The sequence below is a fragment of the Kogia breviceps genome, chromosome 17, assembly GCF_026419965.1.
Source record: "Kogia breviceps isolate mKogBre1 chromosome 17, mKogBre1 haplotype 1, whole genome shotgun sequence".
NCBI classification, from domain to species: domain Eukaryota; kingdom Metazoa; phylum Chordata; class Mammalia; order Artiodactyla; family Physeteridae; genus Kogia; species Kogia breviceps.
This window is the reverse complement of record NC_081326.1, coordinates 28946863-28969006: the sequence shown is the minus strand read 5'-3', so window position 1 is coordinate 28969006 and position 22144 is coordinate 28946863. Positions and strand designations below refer to the sequence as shown.

General features: G+C 33.5%; 1 protein-coding gene across 2 annotated transcripts in view; it reads left to right on the top strand.

Annotated features, from left to right (window-relative positions):
• The window catches only part of MMP16 (matrix metallopeptidase 16), a 378275-nt gene that overhangs the window by 252810 nt on the left and 103321 nt on the right, over positions 1–22144 (top strand). For both annotated transcript variants that reach the window (XM_067017279.1, XM_059043578.2), the window contains exon 6: positions 1150–1361. In XM_067017279.1, coding sequence (XP_066873380.1) covers positions 1150–1361 — 212 coding nt within the window. The remainder of the gene's footprint in view (positions 1–1149; positions 1362–22144) is intronic.

Below are 22144 nucleotides of genomic sequence, written 5' to 3'. Positions count from 1 at the left end.
AAGTGAAGCTTTCATTTTACAATACAAAAGCAAATGTGTGCTGTCTGTAACATTCAGTATTCAGAAGATGTCATTTGCATTTTTAAATATCATAGTTTAAGTTCACTAATCTGTTTTTCATTCATGAGTTTTTCAAGTTCAATATCTCAGTGGTGACCATTCTCTCAAGGTTAAAATAAGTTTTGGAAAAAAAGGTCAACTTTTGTACTGCTCTTTATTTGGGGAATACTGAGAAAAGAGAAATATCCAGGACTCAAAACTAAATAGCTCATATGTTGAATGAGCTAGCCAATGCCTATGTGTGTGTCATCAGAATCTCTGCCAAAGTAGTTAACTGAAAGGAGGCTCTTTCTAATAACCTCATGAATTAGTAGTCTAGACTGAAGGTCTGCAAAAGAGTATTCTTTCCATATCTAAATAATAAGTGTGAACAGCTCTGTATATCTTTTTAAAAACATAAATCCCTTGAGGAATGATGCTTTACATCTGTACCAAATTATATCTATAAACTCTTTTTAGAAATACTTCTCTACATTAATATTTTACTAGTGGTGTTTTAATCAATAGGTGTTTTAGATTCAGTATTCAAATGAAGCACTCTTGTAGCAATTTGTCAAAACATTTCATTAGAAGAAAATAATGAAAGCCAGGAAAAGTTGATAAAATACAGTTAGATACATAGGGATAGAATAAACTTTGATTTGTTAATGAACTATTAACAATATTAGAAATATTTGCATAGAATCGTCTATCAAAATCTAGGATTAACTTTGGTGGAGCTTACATGCATGATTCCAGTATTCATTTTAATTTATTTATGATTAATACACCACCTACTTCCAAAAAATATTTGAAAGCAGACTTTCCAATAAGGGCTGTGGTGAAGATATTTTAAAAATCATTAAAAATTAACAAAGAAGGCCTAGTTACTTGGATCCAGAATTCATCACAATAAAGACAGTTTCTGATAGACTTGGCAATGGTTTGTTGGGTAAGATGGTTTGTTTTTTCAGGAAGTATACAATCTTAAAGACCTCTTAGCTTGCTTAGTCTGAACCCTCCACTGATGAGTGATTGTCTTCTGTAGCATATTTTCCAGCACTATTCCAGTTTTAAGTGAGCCACGTGCTGTCCTCATATTTTCAAAAGGTCCACCTGACAAGATTCCTCCACCAACAAGACCTCTACCGACAGTGCCCCCACACCGCTCTAATCCTCCAGCTGACCCAAGGAAGAATGACCGGCCCAAACCTCCCCGGCCTCCCACTGGCAGACCTTCCTATCCTGGAGCCAAACCCAACATCTGTGATGGGAACTTTAACACTCTAGCTATTCTTCGCCGTGAGATGTTTGTTTTCAAGGTAGGAAGCTGTGATTTTTTCTTTTTTTTAATGGTAGATCAAGTGTCTACAGTGTCGCTTTAGAAAACAAGTTCTCATTCATTCTAACACCACCTTCCCAGACCTCTCACAGTTAGAAGTTTCAAAAAAAGTATCTTAAAATAAAATGCACAAATGGGCTTAAATGTCTAGCAGAAAATTGTTGTAACATTCTATTTGGGGAATGCATTTATGTCAGCAAAAGCTAAAATGCCTAGAAATGTGAGGCTAAAAAGTGCTGCATGTTATGAACAGATAAAAAAGCATAATTTAAATCATGAATAGGAACTAATAGGGATGATTTGCTTGGGAGCTTAGCCACTTCCAGGCATACTGCAGCTACTCTATCTTTGGTTTGCACATCTTTATGAGATCCTTATAATTTCACTAGACAGTTAAAGCATTCTTTTTTAAGAGGAGTATTGATCATTTTGTTCAAGGTCTACTGGTAGCCATTTACGTTAAATCTCCTCTATGAGACCATCACATTGATTTTACATATACATGTTGTTTTCTTTAGGCATGCATTTATAGCTACCTAATTTACATTGTGTTTTAAAAGGTTACAAGCTAAAACTAATTTTACCGTTTGCTAAATGTGCTTTTCAGTGACGTTGAGTTCTCCAGGAATGACACTAAAAAACAGTGTATCAAAATAAATTATATAATACTAAAAAGTGAATGTAATGTAATGTAATACTGAAAAATATTTTCCCCTCAATGTTTGTAAACCAGTCTTAAAGATTAATGAAAACTGTAAGATTTATGTTGGTATTAGGGCACTAAAATAGCTACATTTTACCAATAACATCCATTTAAAAATAAAATAATGTGCTCTCTTTTTCAGTAGACATGAATCAATAAATATTGAAATATTGCCCTACTTATCCTATCTACCAGAGGCCATACTTTGAAAATATAGATATTATATAATTTTTAATAGGCAACATACTTCATTTCCTATATTGGAAATTAAGATTTAGATTTAATAACATATGCACAAGAGCATCATACTTTCCAGGAAAAAAATCAATGCTTTTCTTCAAACACATGAATAGATTTTTGAATTTTATAAATGCCCTGCAATGCTTAGTTAGATATCTCCCCTTTAATTTAAGTAGATTAATAAGTTTAGATTCAAGGAGTAAAGAATAAAAGCTTACTATATATATGTGTATATCTATACATATACATATATATAGATATACATGTATACTCATACTCATTGTGGCTAAACCCACGGCAACTAGTTGAAATGAACACAAAATGCACTAATTTGTTTATTCTACAAGACACCAAATGACAACTGAAAGATTTTTTTTTTCATTGTTTTGACTGAATTTCCACATCCAAGGTTTATACCTTGATATGCTGATATCACCAAAGTGGTGTCAACTTTACCTGAGAATAAGATATGAAATTGACTCTGGGTACATTCATTTCATTCTTCTTGTCTGTCTAATTAGATTGCCAATCTCAGAAGAGACCAGTATCATTATGTCTAATGATCATTTTTACCAACTTTTTGCTCTGCACATTGTGGGAGATTAGTGAGTGCTCTGATTGACAAAATGAGATCCTGTGATGGCTGGTTCTTGGAATCAGGAATGAGTAATAAGAACACAGACCAATTCTCAAATAAAATGCAGTTGCCACTATTTTCAATGTCAAAGCATGAATAAAGAAACATGAGTAAGGCCTGCTTCTCTAAACTCTCATGGTACCTTGGATGCCTTAATCAAAACTCTCTGCAGGACAGAGTTCCTAAAGTCTGTCTGCATTTAATTTCTTTGTTTCACTAGCCTCTCCTCTCTTTCTGAGAATAAGTTCTGTAGAAGATATCTTCTTTATAATTTTTGTACTCATCTCCTCTTTCATATAATGAGTATGTATGCCCAGGGTAGTTTACCAGGTCCCCAGGATGTATGAATAGAAAGTAATACCCCAGTCTTTATGGAGCTCATACTCCAGGAGTGAAGACAAACATAAGCCTAAGTACTTTTAAGATGCAGGAGGAAACGACATGAAGAGAAAGAACTGAAGTCCAGGTCAAAACAAATTGACTGAGAAAAGGCTTATGTTGAATTTTGAGAGAGACACTTCCTAGACACATTAAAGAGATTGGTATTTGACATCCTAAAAAGTTGATGTACTGCAGGAGAAAAGATAGACATATTAAGTCTAGTGCAAAGTGATAAATATTATACATCAGAAATATACAAGATTTGATCAAAGGGAAAAGAGCATGATTGAGTGACACCTGTTCCTGGTTAATAGCTACATGGATTGGGTAATTAATATGTACCTGAATGTAAGCTAGGCACTTTACGTTGATAATCTCTAAACCTTATAATAACACTGCAAGGTGAATAGTATTCTCTGTTTTACAAATGAGAAAACTGAAAATCAGAAAAGTTAAGTAGTCAGTAGTTGAATACAGGTCTACTTGATTCCAAAAATCTATGTTTTCCACCTTAAGTTTTACTAACTGAAAGAGTTAAGGAAAGCTTCAAAAGAAAGGTGGACTTTAAGATATATTTTAAAATAGTATATATTCAAGAAATATTTATTAAACTCATGTTGTGAGGCTCTGTTTTAGGCACTGGCAGTGTAGCAATTAAAACACACACACACACACACACACACACACACACACACACACACACACACAAACTACAGTCTAGACCTTAGTTTATTGGAGCTTACATTCTAAGTTTTCAGAGTGGACGTGTGGGTGAGAGTGCTTCACACAGAAGTTCTGCACCTGCCATGGAAGGCTGTGGGAGAGCATCCACATTGATTGAGCCCACCAAATCTTGTTTTTCTCTGTTAATGACTGCTGGCCTTTAAACTTCTCCCTCTATACCTACATGGTCTAGACTACCTTCACCTCTAAATTAATGTCATTTTCCCCATACCTGATCTTCCCACCTGAAGTTACTCTCTGTCAGTCTGTCTTGTGCATGCCTACTTTTTAAATTTTCCTTCAATATGCTCACCATTAGTTTTCATAGTTTGTTCCTTTTTGGCTATCCCTTCAAGTACATTTTAAGATCACCCACTATTTGATCTCACTTTTAATAATGTAACAGTTTTTTATTTTTCTTCATTACTAATTCTTTATGCAAATTGGAAACCTCTTTATCTCCTCAACCCTTAAGCACCAACACTCATTTCACATTAGTTTTACTACCTCAGGCCTCTTTACCAGCCTCTGCTTATCCTTAACTTCCATTCTCAACATTTTCCACATGTCCCAACCTCTCTAACTATTCTTCAACTCAAAATCTCTTTCTAGTGATTTTTATATTTATTCTCTATGTCCAATTAGCATGCTTTTTATTTCCATATTCTCTATTCCTCATTGTAATGTGTTTCTTCACTAGATTATAAACTTCAGAGTAGGGATTGGTTCATATGGACTTTGTGGTGCTCGAGCAAATGAACAGGGATCTTAGTATAATATGCATTTAATGAAACTATAGCTATATCATGTTTATACAACAGTAGTCAACCAATAGGACATTACTGAAAGTATTTCATTCTGGTAGTTCATTATTCCTTGCCCAAGATCTCCATGAGTATTATTTACTTCAATTCTTTATGTATTATTTTTAGTAAAAAATAAGAAAATATAGATATAAATAAAAGTAATATCATCAGGTAATTTTGTTTTCTAATTAGAAGGAGACTTTCTTTTTTTTCTTTTTTTTTTTTTTTTTGGTAGTACGCGGGCCTCTCACTGTTGTGGCCTCTGCCGTTGCGGAGCACAGGCTCCGGACGCGCAGGCTCAGCGGCCATGGCCCACGGGCCCAGCCGCTCTGTGGCATGTGGGATCCTCCCAGACCGGGGCATGAACCCATGTCCCCTGCATCAGCAGGCGAACTTTCAACTACTGCACCACCAGGGAAGCCTGAGACTTTCTTTTTAATAGGAGCTTCAGCATAAATCTTTGGGTAACAATCTTCTTCTTAGGGGATTTGATATACATTGTGCTTCCGAGGCACTCATTTATTTATAGTGAATTCACCTGGATATACTTTCTATATAAGAATATAAATAAATTATATATATACAATATATTTTATATATTATATATAAATGCATATTTTAATATAATATATTATTATAAACACCATTTTCATATATTATTTATTGTTTATTTATACATGAGAAAGTTAAGCTTTCCATGAAGCTTCATAATCCTTGGGGAAAGTAAAAACCTAAAGAGAGAAAATGAAAATCAAAACAAAGTGCCAAGGAACAGAGAAACAAAATAGCAATAACAAAAGAAGCTTTGCCCTTACTTTATAGAAGGTGATATTTAAGAGTGCTCCCTGAAGAGTGTAAGCTGCTGTTGTGACTGGGTTCACAACAATAACAAAATCTGATTGTTCAAATGAATACTCTCAAAGTTCCTTTGGACAAGATAAAAACATTGAACATTTTGTTATTGTGGTATGAAAGAGAATGGAAAGCAGAATTAGTCAAGCTTGTAGAGGATATGTTTCAGTATACTGTATATTGTTACGTATGGAAGGATGCAGTGGTAAATATATATATATTCTTCCTAAAGCTGAGGACAGTAAGAAAAACTATAAACAGCACCTAAATTTCTTACAGCTCAGAAAAAAAAAAAAAAGAAAAGAAAAGAAAAAGGATGATTCCATTGTACTACTGACTAGTTCTTTACATCAAGGGGAACAAGCAAAGATCAGTGCTTTAAACTAGAACTAGAAAGGATAGTGTTAAGAGGCAAAGGTGAAAGCTGTATGGAAGAGAATTTGAGGAAGTACAGTAAAGGGTCTTCCCAATTAATATAGAAAACCAAGCTCACAGCTCTGAGTAAAGAAAACATTTCATCATTTATCCAAAAAAAAAAAAAAAAAAAAAAAAGGAAAGGAAAGAAAAAAAACAGAAATCATTTGGTTCCTTTTACTTTGTCAAATTTTTGTCTGTTCATTTGTCACAAAATAATTTGTTCTTAAATATGACCATCCTCCCTTACAACCACCTACTGAAGAATCATAGTTATTATTATTTCCATAGAAACAGATTTATTAACACTAGTTAACTTTCCTTGAAAGTACATTTAACCAAGTCTAGTAAGTATAAAGTATGATCCAATTTCATTTGCAATATAGTTTTGTTTCATAAAAGAAGAGATGTTATATGAGAGAGTGAGAAGAAAGATACTTGTTCGAAGAGATAAATTATATTTCCATAATGTTGATTTGTGACTAAACTCCTTTCAATTGATCAGAATTGAAATTTGTGACTCTTCTATTCAGTAGCTTGTAATCTCTTGGTATTTAATGTCAATTTGTTTCTTATTCTATGCTAAACATCTCCCATGGAGCAATATTTACTCCTTTCACTCATTTTTATTTTATTTTAAAATTTTTCTTTCTTTGTTGAATATTCTTCTGTTTCAACTTTATTGTCCTTGAAATCTGGAACTATGCCTTTCTTTCATTATTTGTATAACTATATCACATTACTCACACAGAATATTTGTTCAATTTTTCAAGTGTATATTTTGTCTTGTCTGTATGTATGCCATTGAGCTTTTGGAATCAAAAGTTGAAAATAGGATTTTTCCCTTAAAATGCTAAAATTTTGTCAGGAAAAGGACAATATGTAATTATCAATCAGAAATAGTTCCTTTAAATTGAAGCCCACAAAACAGAGAACAATAATGGCCCTTTACACTTAAGAGAATATTGGCTTAAGCCTGGGAATAATAAGATAATAGAAATAACTGTGGAGTCCAGGTGGTAACATACCAATAAGCAGTGTGATCCAGAATAAGAAGAAAACCCAAATGTCAAAATCTCTGAATATCTTTGGTCAGCTTTGAAAGATCCAACATACAGACCTATAGGCTCAGAGAAGTGAGGTGAGGAAGCACTTGAGAGTTGCATATTAAGGTTCCTACTGGACCTCTCCACTCAGATGCCAAATTCAACATACTTAAACTTGAGCTACGGATCTTCCTTCATGAACCGACTCCTCTGTTTCTCTTTTTCCATTCAAAATAAGGGCAATTCCATCATCCCATTTATTTAGTAAATAAAACCTAAGGATAAAGCCAAATCCTGTTGGCACCCACTTTTCTCCCCTTCCACTGCTACAGTCCTAGTCAAAGGTACCATCACATTTTACCTTCATATTGGAATATCCTCCACATTTGTTCCCTTGTTTCCTCCTTTGACCCATCCTTCCAGCCTATTGTCAGATCTGCATGCAGAATTATCCTGTAAAATCATGCATCAGATCATATAACCACACTGTCTAAAACCCTTCAATGTCTGCCAAGGTTCCTATCAAACAATCCCACTTCTTGGTATATATCCAAAGGGGGTGGGGAACACTATCTCAAAAAGGTATCTGCACTCCCATGTTCATCACAGCATTATTCACAGCAGCCAAGGTATGGAAACAAGCTAAGTGTTAACAAGATGAGTAGATAAAGAAGGTGTGACGTATACATATACATATACATATACATACAATGGTATATTATTCACCTTAAAAGAAGAAGGAAGGAAGGAAATCCTGCCATTTGTGAGGCTATGGATGAATCTAGACAACATTATGCTTAGGGAAATAAGCCAGACACAAAAAGACAAATATTGCATTATCTCACTTATATGTAGAATGTAAAAAAGTTAGACTCAGTAACAGAGAGTAGAATGGTGGTTACCAGGGGCTGAGGGTTGGAGAAATGGGGGATGTTTGTCAAAGGGTAAAACTTTCATTTATAAGATGTATTTCAGTTATAAGATGGAGTAGCATGGTGACTATAGTTAATAATGCATCATTTACTTGAAATTAGCTAAGAGAGTAGACCTCAAGTGTTCTCACCACAAACACACACACACACACACACACACACACACACATACGCACAGAGATTGGTAACTATGTGAGGTGATGGATATACTTATTTTGATTGTAGGTAATCATTTCACAATGTATACTTATATCAAATCATCAAGTTGTGCACTGTAAATATATACAATTTTTATTTGTCAATAGTACCGCAATAAAGTTGGGGGAAAAAAACAAATTTCTTTCAGTTGCTCACAAGGCTCCATGATCAGCCCCTTTCACTCTCCCCTCTGATATCACCTCCATTTTCTTACTCCAATCACTTTTACTCACTCAATTCCAGGCACACTTGTCTCCCCTCTGTTCCTTGAACTTGCCAGGCTTTCTTGTCTTTGCAGGTCTTTTCCTGTCAAATACCAAATATTCACATTATCTTCAAGATTTTTGCTGCTATTTGTAAAAGTCAGAAGACTATCTCCAACCTCTAGTACTGTCCAAACTGTCTGTTGTTACATAGGTCCACATGGGGCTAGATATATGAAAGGGAACAATATTTGTAGAAATTCAGAAATGTTTATTGTGAGTTATATAAATTTTGTGCCATTTTTTTGACCCCAAAGAATTGATTTGTCTTTTACAGTTGGCTGGATTCTCTCCCAGCTCTCAACTTAACAATGTCACTCATTCCCATTGCACAGTGTTATGTCATTGTTTACATCAGTATAAGATAATACTTAAACTCCTATCTTTAGACGTTAGAGATAAACTTAGAGTCAGATACTTCTTGTCATAGGCTCCAAGCAAGGACTGTATCTGCTCCTCTATTTACTGATGAATTGCACAGTGCTCTGAACATAGTAGAAAATAAATATTTGTTAAACTTACATTCCACAATGGCTAATAAATTCCACCATAGGTATGTAGTAAGTTCAGGAAATGGTAGCTATTATGTAGCAAGACAGACTTGGCATTTTGAATTACTCGTTATATTCATTAACTCAAATTCCCATGTTATTTGAAATTATCTTAAAAAGTAACTTTTAGCTGAATAAAGATCACAGAAAAATGGCTCCAATTCTTAACATATAAGGGAAATGAATGGAAGACTTTTTTATTGTTGTTGTTTATATCATATGATTCCATAAAATGATTAAAACATATTAGCAGAGTATTCAAAAAATATTGTACAAACAAACGAACAAACAAACAAAAATACTTAGAGAAATTGCACAGAACAGCATAATCTAAAATTACTCTGAGTCAGAGCTTAATTCTGTACTGCCAGGAAGTATTACCTGATAATATTAATAGTACTTTGTAACTGGGGCTAGACTCACATTAGAACAAAGTGAGAAATTGCCAACAACAGTATAGGCAGAGAACTAAATAAAATTTCCTTGCACCACAAAATCATAGTATTTCAAATATTTTAGGTAAACATTTTACACAGCAATTGGAATTATGTGTAATACTGCATTTTAATGCCAATATTAATTTTTTCAAAATACCTGTATTTAATTATGATTTAAAATTTACTCCTTGAAACATTTAATTTTTTTAATTGACATTTCTGACTGCTTAACCTGTTGCAGCACATATATAAGAATTCAGTAGAATGGATTCATAGTCACCTGAGTTTCCAATTTCTTCTCTAGGCACTTTATTTTGGGGTAACCATAAACATTTTAAACACATAGTTGGATACTTGTTTTAGAGTCAATAAAACTATTTTTATTAATAATATAAAACAGAACATTTAAAAAAAAATATATAGTGCATATTTTGGAGACTAAAATATGTTTTATCATGTACATTTTATTTTGTTATTAATTTATAGTATGATTAGGGCAATCCTATATAGTCATCCAAAAATGTTTTTTGAAAGTATATTGTGAGCTAATTGAAAAATCATTTCACTCCATAGCAATATGACTGTTCCTATTCTACAATTATTAATAATCTAAATATTTTCAGTGTCAAAGATATATATTTTCTTGTTCCATGTTTGTCATAATCTATATCTTTATATTGCAAGTTTTACAAAGAAAGTTCTCATATTCACCATACATGGTTCAAATCACTTTAACCTTAACGTAAGTTTAGTTCAAGATTTATACTGCACATGAAGGTAGGGTTTATTTTTAATTTTAGAATTTATGAAAACAACACTTCTCCCACTTTTTCCTTCATACTTGGCATTTGTGACTATACAACTTTTAACCTCATATTTCTGTAAAGCAAAAATGAAACTTTATTCTTTCCATTCCCTTTTTAAACTTTCAGTTAGCAGTATTGTGATTAACAGTTTGCTTTTTGGGTTATATGAAGTAATTTAAACATTGAGTCAGCACTTCAAAATTTCTTAAAACATCTGTTTATTTTATCTTTTGCAAGACAGTCTTAACATGTATAAATATCTAAAACAAAGTAGAGTGCAAATCTCTCATTATTTGTAAATTATGTAACAATCTACTTGAAAAATTCCATGAAAATCAACAGGAAAAATTACAACTACTAACAATGTTAAGAAAGATATTCTGAACCATAGTAAAAGTTGAAATATAGCCTTTCTAATAACCACTTAGAATATAATTGAAAAATAATTTTCTTCACATAAAAAAGTAACCCATAGGATTAAAATTAATTAGCAGTATCTGGCCCATAGGCAGCATTCAATACATATTTATTAAATTATTACTGTTTTTACTTTCAACTCTGTCTTGTCTGCATTTAACTTTTATGAGGGAGGTTCTTGACTGTTTTGTTCATTCTTCTATATGTGCTTCTTATGATACTTTAAAGTTTCAGTGTATTATATTGTGTTTATTTACATAATTATGAGTAAAATTGGAAAAAAAAGATTTCAGGTTTAAACTTGAGCATTAGTATCTCTTACAATAAATAGGAAATGTGCATAGATTCCAAATTAGTAACCCCATGCATGGCAATTCATCCTGAAATAATGAAGTAAGTCTAAAATGAACAATGGTATTTATTACAGCTTTCTTGCCAATAGGAAAAAAAAAGTTTGAAGCAACCAAAATTATTCAGTAATATGGTAGTGGTGTAGCAAATAATAGTACATCAACTCAATGGAATGTAATGCAATGACTTGAAGGGTGACTTAAAGAGAATATATGAAACAATGAGACATGATTATAATGTAAACACAAATAAAATAGTAAAACATAAAATTTTATGTATCATGAATTGCAGTATTTGAAATATGTGTGTTGATAAGGCATATAAATTACATAAAAGTGATGTTAGACAAATCTTAAATGATGGAATTGTGAATGTTTTTTAAAATGTGTTCTATTGTGATAATGTTGCATATACATATAATAGTTCAAAATACAGTTTCACAACAAAGGCTGTAAAGGCTGTAATACATTAAATAATGGGGAAGCCATATTATTTTCAAACATATAGGTAGTCAAAAGTTATTAAAGTATACAGTGGGAGGTGTGGGTAGGATGATAGAGTATGAAAACTCTGAGCTCACCTTCCCCATGAGCATACCAAAATTACAACTATTTGCAGAGCAACTATCAATGAGAACAACCTGAAGAAAAGGTTTTCAGCAACTAAAGCTTTAAGGAAGAAACCACAACCAGATGGGTATAATGGGTGGAGATGCAATAGAGTCAAGACCTACAGCTCCAGGTAGGCAACCCCCAAATGTGAGAATAATCACAATTTCAAGGGTTCTCCACCAAGTAGCAGTGTCTGATCCCCACATTGGTCTCCACAGCCTGAGGGTCCTTCAATGGAAAGATGAGCTTCCAGAATATCTGACTTTAAGGGTAAATATGGCTTGTGTATGAGAAAGGAAAATGGCTGTAAGAAACAGAGACTATGCACTTAAAGGATGCCCACAAAACCTCACACACTCTGAGGATGAGTGTAGAGGCAGTAATTTGAAAAGAGCCTAGGGCGGACCCAAGTGCTAATCTTGGAGAGTCTCCCTTAGGGGCAGGTGACAACTGGGATTCCCCCTGGAGATATAGATGCAGGCTGCAACCATTTGGGGAACCCATTCTACCACGAGCACACTAGTGCTGACAAGCACAATTTTGGAATCCTCCCTGTAGCTTATAAGCATTTGGGGCTCACCTACCCACCCACCAGTTGGCACAAGTCCCAGGATCTCCTGAGCTGAGCAACACCAGTGTAAGTACTAAGCCCCAACTAATAGTGGGCCAAGGATTCAGCCCCATCCACTAGCAGGCTGGCTCCAGTCCTGGGCCCCCACTACCAGGACCCAGAACCACCCACCAGTGGACAGGCACCAGCCCTGAGATGCCTCAGGCCAGGCAGCCAGCTGCACAGGGTACCATTTGCTGACAGCTTCAGTATGAAGCAGAGCCTGATATCCAAATGAGTTAGAGGGCAGCTCCACCTACTAATGAGCCACAGTACTTGTACCCACTACAACAGAAGGGTACATGAAGCCCACATAGGGGCACCCCTAGAGTATATAGCTCTGGTGACCAGAGAGGAGTGTATTGTTGGGATCCATAGCATCTCCAACATAGGGCCATTTTTCCAAGATCAGGAAATATTAATAAACTACCTAGTACATAGAAATAAAAACAGAAAATTAGGCAAAATGAGACAACAGAAGAATATGCTCCAAACAAAATAACAAGATAAAAACAAAGAAGAGTTAGGGAAAATGGAGATAAAGATTCTACCAAATAAGGAGTTTAAGATAATGATCATAAAGATGCTCAATGAGAAGATTGGATGAATACAGACACACAGAAGCTTAACAGAGTTAGAAAATATATACAAGAACCAAAGAGCTGAAGAATACAATAACTGAAATAAATACCCCTGAAGCAGTCAAGTAGATTAGATGATATACAGAAGAATGAATCAGTGAACTGGAAAACAGAATAGTGGAAATCACTCATGCTGAACAGAAAAAAGAAAAAAATAAAAATTTAATTAAGATGTTTTAAGAGACCTTGGATACAATATCAAGTGTAACTAATATTCACATTATAGAGCTCCCAAAAGGAGAAGAGAGACAAAAAGGAGCAGAAATCTTATATGAAGACATAACAGATGAAAACTTTCCTAACCTGGGAAAGGACAGAGCCATCCAGGTCCAGGAAGCACAGAGATACCCAAACAAGATCAACTCAAAAGAGGTCCACAATCAACACATTATAATAAAAATGGCAAAAACTGCAGACAAAGAGTGAATCTTAAAATCAGCAAGGAAAAGCAATTAGTTACATACAAGAGAACTCCCATAAGACAATCAGTTGACATTTCAGCAGAGACCTTGCAGGCCAGAAAGAGTGGAAGAATATATTTAAAGTAATAAGAGGAAAAAGCCTACAACCAAGAATTATCAACTCAGAAATGCTATCACTCAGATTTGAAGAAGAAATTAAGAGTTTTATAGACAAACAGAAAATGAAAGAGTTTAGCACCACTAAAATGATTTTATAAGAAATATTAAGTGAACTTCTCAAGGTGAAAAAGAAAAGATAACCACTAGAAATATGAAAATTAGAAAAGAAAAATCCCATGACTAAAGGCAAATATTCAGGAAAGGTAGTAGATCAAACCCACCTTTAAAGCTAGTAGGAAGTTTAAAAGAAAAAGTTAGTAAAATAATCTATATTCATAATAAGTAGTTAAGGAATACACAAAACAAAAAGTTGTAAAATATAAGGCCAAAAACATTAAACCAGTTGCAGGGAGTAAAAATGGACGGTTGTTACGTTGAATTCAAACTTAAAATGATCATTAACTTAATCATGTAATGTACACATTGTTATATACACACCTCATAGTAAGCACAAACCACAACTATATAATATATGCAAACACAAGAAAACAGAAAGGAACCCACACATAACACTAAAGAGAGTCATCAAATCAAAGGGAAAAGAGCTAAACAACAAAAAGGTTAACATACCAATAAATTATTACTGTAAATATAAATGAAGTGAATGTTCCAATCAAAAGAGTGGCTGAATGGATTAAAAAAAAAGCAAGACCCATATATATATTATATATATGTATATATATATATTATATATATAATATATATATAATATATATTATATATATAATATATATATATTGCCATAAAGGACTCATTTCAATTCTAACAGAGACCATAAGTGAAGGAATGGAGAAAAAGTGTACCATACAAATGGAAATGAAAAGAAAGCTGGGATAGCAATATTTATATCAGATAAAATAGATTTTACAACAAAAACTGTAACAAGAGACAAAGAAGAACATTATATAATGATGAACAGACCAATACAAGCAGAAGATATAAGAATTGTAAATATAAAGGTACCCCATATAGGAGCACACAAATACATGCAGAAGATACTAGTAAGCATAAATGGAGAAATTTACAGTAACACAATAATAGTAGAGGGCTTTACTACCCCACTTATATCAATGGATAGGTCACATAGACAGAAAATCAATAAGGAAACAAGGGCCTTAAGTGACATATTAGACTAGATGTACTTAATACATGTACTTAATAGATATATGGAGAACATTCCATTTCAAAGCAGCAGAATACATTCTTATCAAGTGCAACAGGAATATTCTCCAGGATAGATCACAGGCTAGGCCACAAAATATATCTTAATAAATTCAAGAAGATTGAAATGATATCAGACATCTTTTCTGACTGCTATGCTATGAGACTAGAAGTCAACTATAGAGGAAAAATGCAAAAAACACAAACACATGAAGGCTAAACAATATGCCACTAAACAATGGGTCACTGAAAAAACCAAGATGGATGTCAAATATTATCTGGAGACAAATGAAAATGGTAACAAAACCATCCAAAACCTATGGGACTCAGCAAAATAATTTCTAAGAGGGAACTTTATAGTGATAAAAGCCCATTTCAGGAAAAGAGAAAAATCTCACATAAACAACTTAATCAAAGAATTAGAAAAAGATGAACAAACAAAACTCAAAATTAGTAGAAAGAAAGAAATAATAAACATCAAAGCAGGAATAAATAAAATAGAAACAAACAAACAAAAAACAACAGAAAAGATCAATGAAACTAAGAACTGGTTCTCTGAAAAGATAAAAAAAAAAAAATTAGTAAACTTTTGGAAAACTTGTCAGAGGAAAAAGAGAGATAGGTCCCAAAATAAGTGAAATCAGAAATGAAAGAGAATTTTCAGTTGACACCACAAAAATACAAAGGATCATAATAGATTACTACAAATATTTATATGCCAATAAAATGGACAACCTGATTGATATGAATAAAATCCTAGAAATGTACATTATCCTAAGACTAAGTCTGGATGAAATAGAGACTATGTACAGACAAATTACAATTAAACTGAACCAGAACTGAAAAAAAAAAAAAAAAAAAGTTTAGGACCAGCAAGCTTTACAAGTGAATTCTACCAAACATTTAGAGAAGAATTAATACATATCCTTTTCAAACTACTCCAAAAAATTCAAGAGGAAGTGATGCTTATGAAGTCATTCTAAGAGAACAGCATCATGCTGACACCTAAACTAGACAGACACCACAAAATTAATAAAAAAAGATAATTACCAGTCAACATCAATGAAGAATATAAATGCAAAAATCATTGACAAAATATTAGCAAACTTAATTCAACAATACATTAAAAGGACCATAAATGCTAATCAAGTAAGATTTACCCAAGGATGCATGGATAGTTCAATATATTCAAATCAATCATTGCAACACCTCACATTAACAAATTGAAAAATAAAAATCATGTGATTATCTCAAGAGATGAAGAAAAAGCTTATGACAAAATTCAACATGCATTTATGACCAAAACTTTCAAGAATGTAGTATACAGGTATACCACATACATTGAGGTATTCCTCAATGTAATAAAAGCTTTATATTACAAGCCCACAGGTAACATTCACAAAGGTGAAAAGCTAAAAGCATTTCCTCTAAGATAAGAAACAAGAAAAGAATGCCCACTCTCATCACTTTTACTCAACATAGTATTGGAAGTCCTAGTCACAGCAATTGGACAAAGAAAATAACTAACAGTAATCCAAAATGGAAAGGAAGATGTAAAACTGTCACTGTTTGCAGATGACACGATACTATAGAACATTCTAAAGACATTGCCAAAAAATATTAGAACTCATAAATAAACTTAGTAAAGTTGTGGGAACAGTTAATATACATAAATTTGTGCATTTCTATACATTAAAAAGAAACTATCAGAAAGAGAATTTAAGAAAACAATTTACTCTTACAATTGCATCAAAAAATAACATACCCCTGAATAAATCTAACCAAGGAGGCAAAAAAGACCTTTGCTCAGAAAACTCTAAGACACTGATGAAAGAAATTGATTTTGACACAAACCCACAGAAAGATACACTGTGCTCATTGATTGGAAGAATTAATGTTGCTTAAATGAACATACTACCCAAGCTAATCTACAGGTTCGATGGAATACATATAAAAATTTCAATGACATTTTTCACAGAATTAGGAAAAATAATTCTAAAATTTGTGTGTAACTACAAAAGATTTTGAATAGCCAATACAACCTTGAGAAAGAAGAACAAGGCTAGAGGTAAAAGCGCTGATTTCAAACTATACTACAAACTATTTCAAACTATACTACAAAGCTACAGTAATCAAAATGGTATGATACTGACACAAAAACAGACACATAGATCAATGAAACAGAATAAAGAGCCCAGAAATGATCTCACACTTACATGATCAAAAATAACAAGAATATACAATGGGAAAAACAGCCTCTTCAATAAATGGTGTTGGGAAACTGAACAACTACATTCAAAATAATTAAACTGGACTACTTTCTCATATCATATACAAAAAAACAAAAACAAAATCCTCAAAATAGATGAAAGACTCAAATGTAAGACCTGAAACCATACCATCCCTAGAAGGAAGCATAGGCAGTATGTTTTTGACACTGATCTTAACAATATACATGTGTATATATATATATATATATATATATATATATATATATATTTGGTATATCTCCTCATGCAAGGGCAACAAAAGCAAACATAAACAAATGGAACTGCATCAAACTAAAAAGCTTTTCCAGAGAAAAGGAAACTATAAACACTAAGAAAAGGCAGCCTACTGAATGGGAGAAGATATTTGCAAATAATATATCTGGTAAGGGGTTAATATCCAAATATTCAATGAACTTATACAACATCAGAAAACAAACAAACTGATTAAAAAATGAACAGAGGAACTGAATAGACATTTTTCCAAAGAAGAAATACAGATGGCCAACAGATGCAGGGAAATATGTTCAACATCATTACTCATCAGTGAAACACAAACCAAAACCTCAGTGAGATATCACCTTACATCTATCAGAATGGTTGTTATCAAAAAGACAACAAATAAATGTTGGTGAGGTTGTGCAGAAAAGGGAACCTTTATGAACTGTTTGGAGGAATGTAAATTGGTGCAGCCAATATGGAAAATAGTATAGAAGTTCTTTAAAAAATTAAAAATAGGACTACCATGTGATTCAGCATTTTACTCCTGTGTATTTATCTGAAGAAAACAAAAACACTAATTCAAAAAGACGTATGCACCCCTATGTTCAATGTAGCATTATTTAAAATAGTCAAGATATGAAAGGAACCTTAGTGCTCATCAATTGACTAATGGATAGAGATGTCATAGACATATATATACATATATATATAGTAGATGATGTAATATATTACATAGCTGTTATAAAGAATGAGATTTTGCCATTTGAGACAACATGGGTGGACCTAATGGATATTTTGTCAAGTGAAATAAGTCATACTGAGAAAGGCAAATATGGTATGATTTCACTCATATGTGGAATGTAAAAAGCATAAGTAATGAACAAACATAACAAAACAGAAACAGAGTCACAGAGGTGAAACAGGTGGTTGCCTGATGGGCTGAGGGTGGGAGAATGAATGAAATAAGTGAGGGAGATTAAGAGGTACAAACTTCTAGTTACAAAATAAATAAATCATGGGGATAAAATGTACAGCATGGGGAATATAGTCAATAATATCATAATATATTTGTATGGTGATCATAACTAGACTTATCAGGGTGATCATTTTATAATGTATAGAAATATTGAATCATTATGTTGAGCTTGGAGTTAATATAGTGTCAGTGAGTTATACTTCAATTTAAAAATAGTTTAAGTGGGTACTCAGAAAATAATACCTTCAAACCTATCATTTTATTTAAGTTAAAAAAATTAAAAATTTTCATTTGAATTTTTCCTTAGACTGTGAAAATGAGTATGTTCAAAATTACAGTGATAACTTTTGATAATGTGATTTAACCTGGCTAGCAAAGATGTACAATTAGATGAGGATCTTGCTCAGTATGCATTAATCTTGAGTAAGAATAGTCTCTAGAAAATCAAGCTTACTAAATATTTTGCTTACAGTTTTGTCATTTTGTAGGCACCATGGTGAGAATTTCAGTTTACTATAGAAGTTCTTTTAAATTATGAAAAGTGACAAGGTATTTGGCAATTAATCCAGAGAGTGTTGTTAATTTATGCAATGTGAGAGCTGTCCTATAGCAAGTTTGTCAGCTCAACAGTGATAAATTGAATTGTAAGCTGTGTAAGTCACTTACCACAAAGACTGGTACATAGCAAATACTCCAGTAATTTCAGCAACTGCTATTAATGTTGCAATAATAGTTGATGGTGTTGTTGCTATTATTATTATTATTATTATTACTATTAGTGTTGTGCAAAGCACTATAGTTGACCTTAAAGAGTGTTGTCTATGACAACAGTCTTTGCTCTTAAGAATCTAACTACTGTACTCATTTATTCGTTATTTTTTAAAGTTTTGAATGACTACCAAATAATAGCTAGACATTGGGAATGAAATGATGTCCAAGCCACTCCCTTTTCTTTCCTTCAAGAAGATAATAGTCTAGCAGAGGAGATATCAGTAACTTGATGATCACAATGCCTTGTGATATATATTCTAATAGGTTAATGCACAAAGTGCAGTGGGAACACATAGGAGGGCCACAAAAAGGAAGGATTTCTTGTGGAAGATATCTAATCTGCATCTGTTTGACCAATGTAAACTTAGCCAAGCTTGGAGGTAAGAAGGGGTATGGTGCTGTGGGAAGCTAATGAAATTTGATGAGATACAATTGGGACTACTTCCTAAAGGATCATTAATGCTATGTTGAGAACTTGAGGCTTTGTTCTGCAGGCTAGGTTAACTGCCCAGAAGAATTGACTAGGAGTGACTAGGTAGGAAAATAATGTAGGAGACAGAACTAATGAGAAATGTTAAACCAATGTTGGCTCCTGGGAGAAGAATTGGTAAGAGCAAGATTGAGCCCCGTTAATAATAGGTGGTATTGAAGAAAACTAGCAAAACAGGGATTTGATGACCAGGGCAAAAGAGCAGCTCTAAGAATTGCAAAACTAGGAATAGATGGTTGGTCATTGAATCACAGAGGGACAGGACTGAATTTTTTAAAAAGATACCACTTGCCTCTAAATGTTATGGAGCTGAAATTATGAAGAGAATCAGAGGGTCAGACAACAAGAAGATGTCCTACCTGGAATTGGATGAGAAGTACCAGGTCTTTCAAGTACCAGAATATTGAGATTTCTGTAAAAAGTAGTTACAATGTTTCTCTTTCTCTGTAAAAGTATTATTTACTGAAACTTCATTTTTTTAAAAAGGTACATTGTATTCTTTTTAAATTTTTTTAAAAATTTTATTTTATTGAAGTATAGTTGATTTACAATGTTGTGTTAATTTCTGCTGTACAGCAAAGTGATACAGTTATACATATTTATACATTCTTATTCATATTCTTTTTCATTATGGTTTATCAGGATATTGAATATAGTTGCCTGTGCTATATTCAACAATGACCTTGTTGTTTATCCATTCTATATACCAGGGGTCCCCAACCCCTGGGCCATGTATCAGCAGTCCATGGCCTGTTAGGAACTGGGCCAAACAGCCAGAGGTGATTGGTGGGCTGGCGAGCAAAGCTTCATCTGCCACTCCACATTGCTCCCATTACCACCTGAACAATCTCCCCTCCCCAGTGTGTGGAAAAATTGTCTTCCACGAAACTGGTCCCTGGTGCCAAAAAGGTTGGGGACAGCTGCTATATATAATAGTTTGCATCTGCTATCCCAAACTCCCAATCCATCCCTCCTCCACCCCCACCTTGGCAACCACAAGTCTGTGAGTCTGTTTCATGGATAATTTCATTTGAGTCCACATAAATGATATCATATGGTATTTGCCTGTCTCTTTCTGACTTAATTCACTTAGTATGATAATCTCCAGGTCCATCCATGTTGCTGCAAATGGCACTATTTCATTCTTTTTTATGACTGAATAGTATTCCATTGTATATATGTGTCACATCTTCTTTATCCAATCATCTGTTGATGGACATTTAGGTTGTTTTCTTGTCTTGGCTATTGTGAATAGTGCTGCTGTAAACATAGGGGTGCATGTATCTCTTTGAATTATAGTTTTGTCCAGATATATGCCCAGGGGTAGGATTGCTGGATCATATGGCAACTCAACTTTAGCTTTTTGAGGAAACTCCATACTTTTTTCCATAATGGTTGCATCAATTTACATTCCCACCAACAGTGTAGGAGGGTCCCCTTTTCTGCACACCATCTCCAGCATTTGTTATTTGTAGATTTTTTTAATGGCTTTTCTTATTTATTTATTTATTTGGTTGCACTGGCTGTTAGTTGTGGCTCACATGCTCCTTAGTTGTGGCATGCGAACTCTTACTTGTGGCATGCATATGGGATCTAGTTCCTTGACTAGGGATCGAAACTGGGTCCCCTGCATTGGGAGTTTGGAGTCTTACTCACTGTGCCACCAGGGAAGTCCCTGTAGATTTTTAAATGATGGCCATTCTGACCGGTGTGAGGTGGTACCTCATTGTGGTTTTGATTTGCATTTCTCTAATAATTAGCGATGTTGAGCATCTTTTCATGTGCCTGTTGTCCATCTGTACATCTTCTTTGGAGAAATGTTTATTTAGGTCTTCTGCCCGGTTTTCAATTGGGTTGTTTGGGTTTTTTGTTGTTGTCATTGTTGAGTTTTATGAGCTGTGTGTATATTTTGGAAATTAAGTCCTTGTCCATAGCATAATTTGCAAATATTTTCTCTCAAGCCATAGTTGTCTTTACATTTCATTTATGGTTTCCTTTGCTGTACAAAAGCTTGTAAGTTTGATTAGGTCTCATTTGTTTATTTTCTCTTTTATTTCTATTGTCTATGGAGATTGACCTATGAAAACATTGGTATGATTTACATCATATTCTTAAAATGCCCTATCACAGAGCAAGAGGCATTTATATTGAGAACTAAGTGTGTCTATTGTTAAACCACTGTTTTTTTGCATTTCACCTAGAACAGTTGCTGAGTCTCTGCATTCATTGGTCTGCACTGCTTTACTTATAAAGTACAGTTATTTGTGATAGCTACTGGTCAGAACATTAAGCAAAGACTGTTTATATCCTTGATCTGAAGCTCCAAGGAGCTGATGTAAAAGCTGGCCATTTGTGTACTGCTGACACATACACTGCCTTGTTCATAATTCTGAAGTCCTTTGAAATAGAGACAACATTTTCCAAGATGTTCACTGCATTTGCAGTTACTATCATTAGAAGGAGAAATGCTGAAGCTTCTTGTTGATTACTGAAATTTTCCACAATATTTGTTAAAATATATTGATTGTGTATGCCTAGTTTTCTTATTGTTATCATAAACAGAAGATCAATAGAGGATCAAAACTAAGTTATATGACTGAATCATGTTGCTGTACACCTGAAACTAACACAATATTGTAAATCAACTATAATTCAATTAAAAAAATTTATATGATT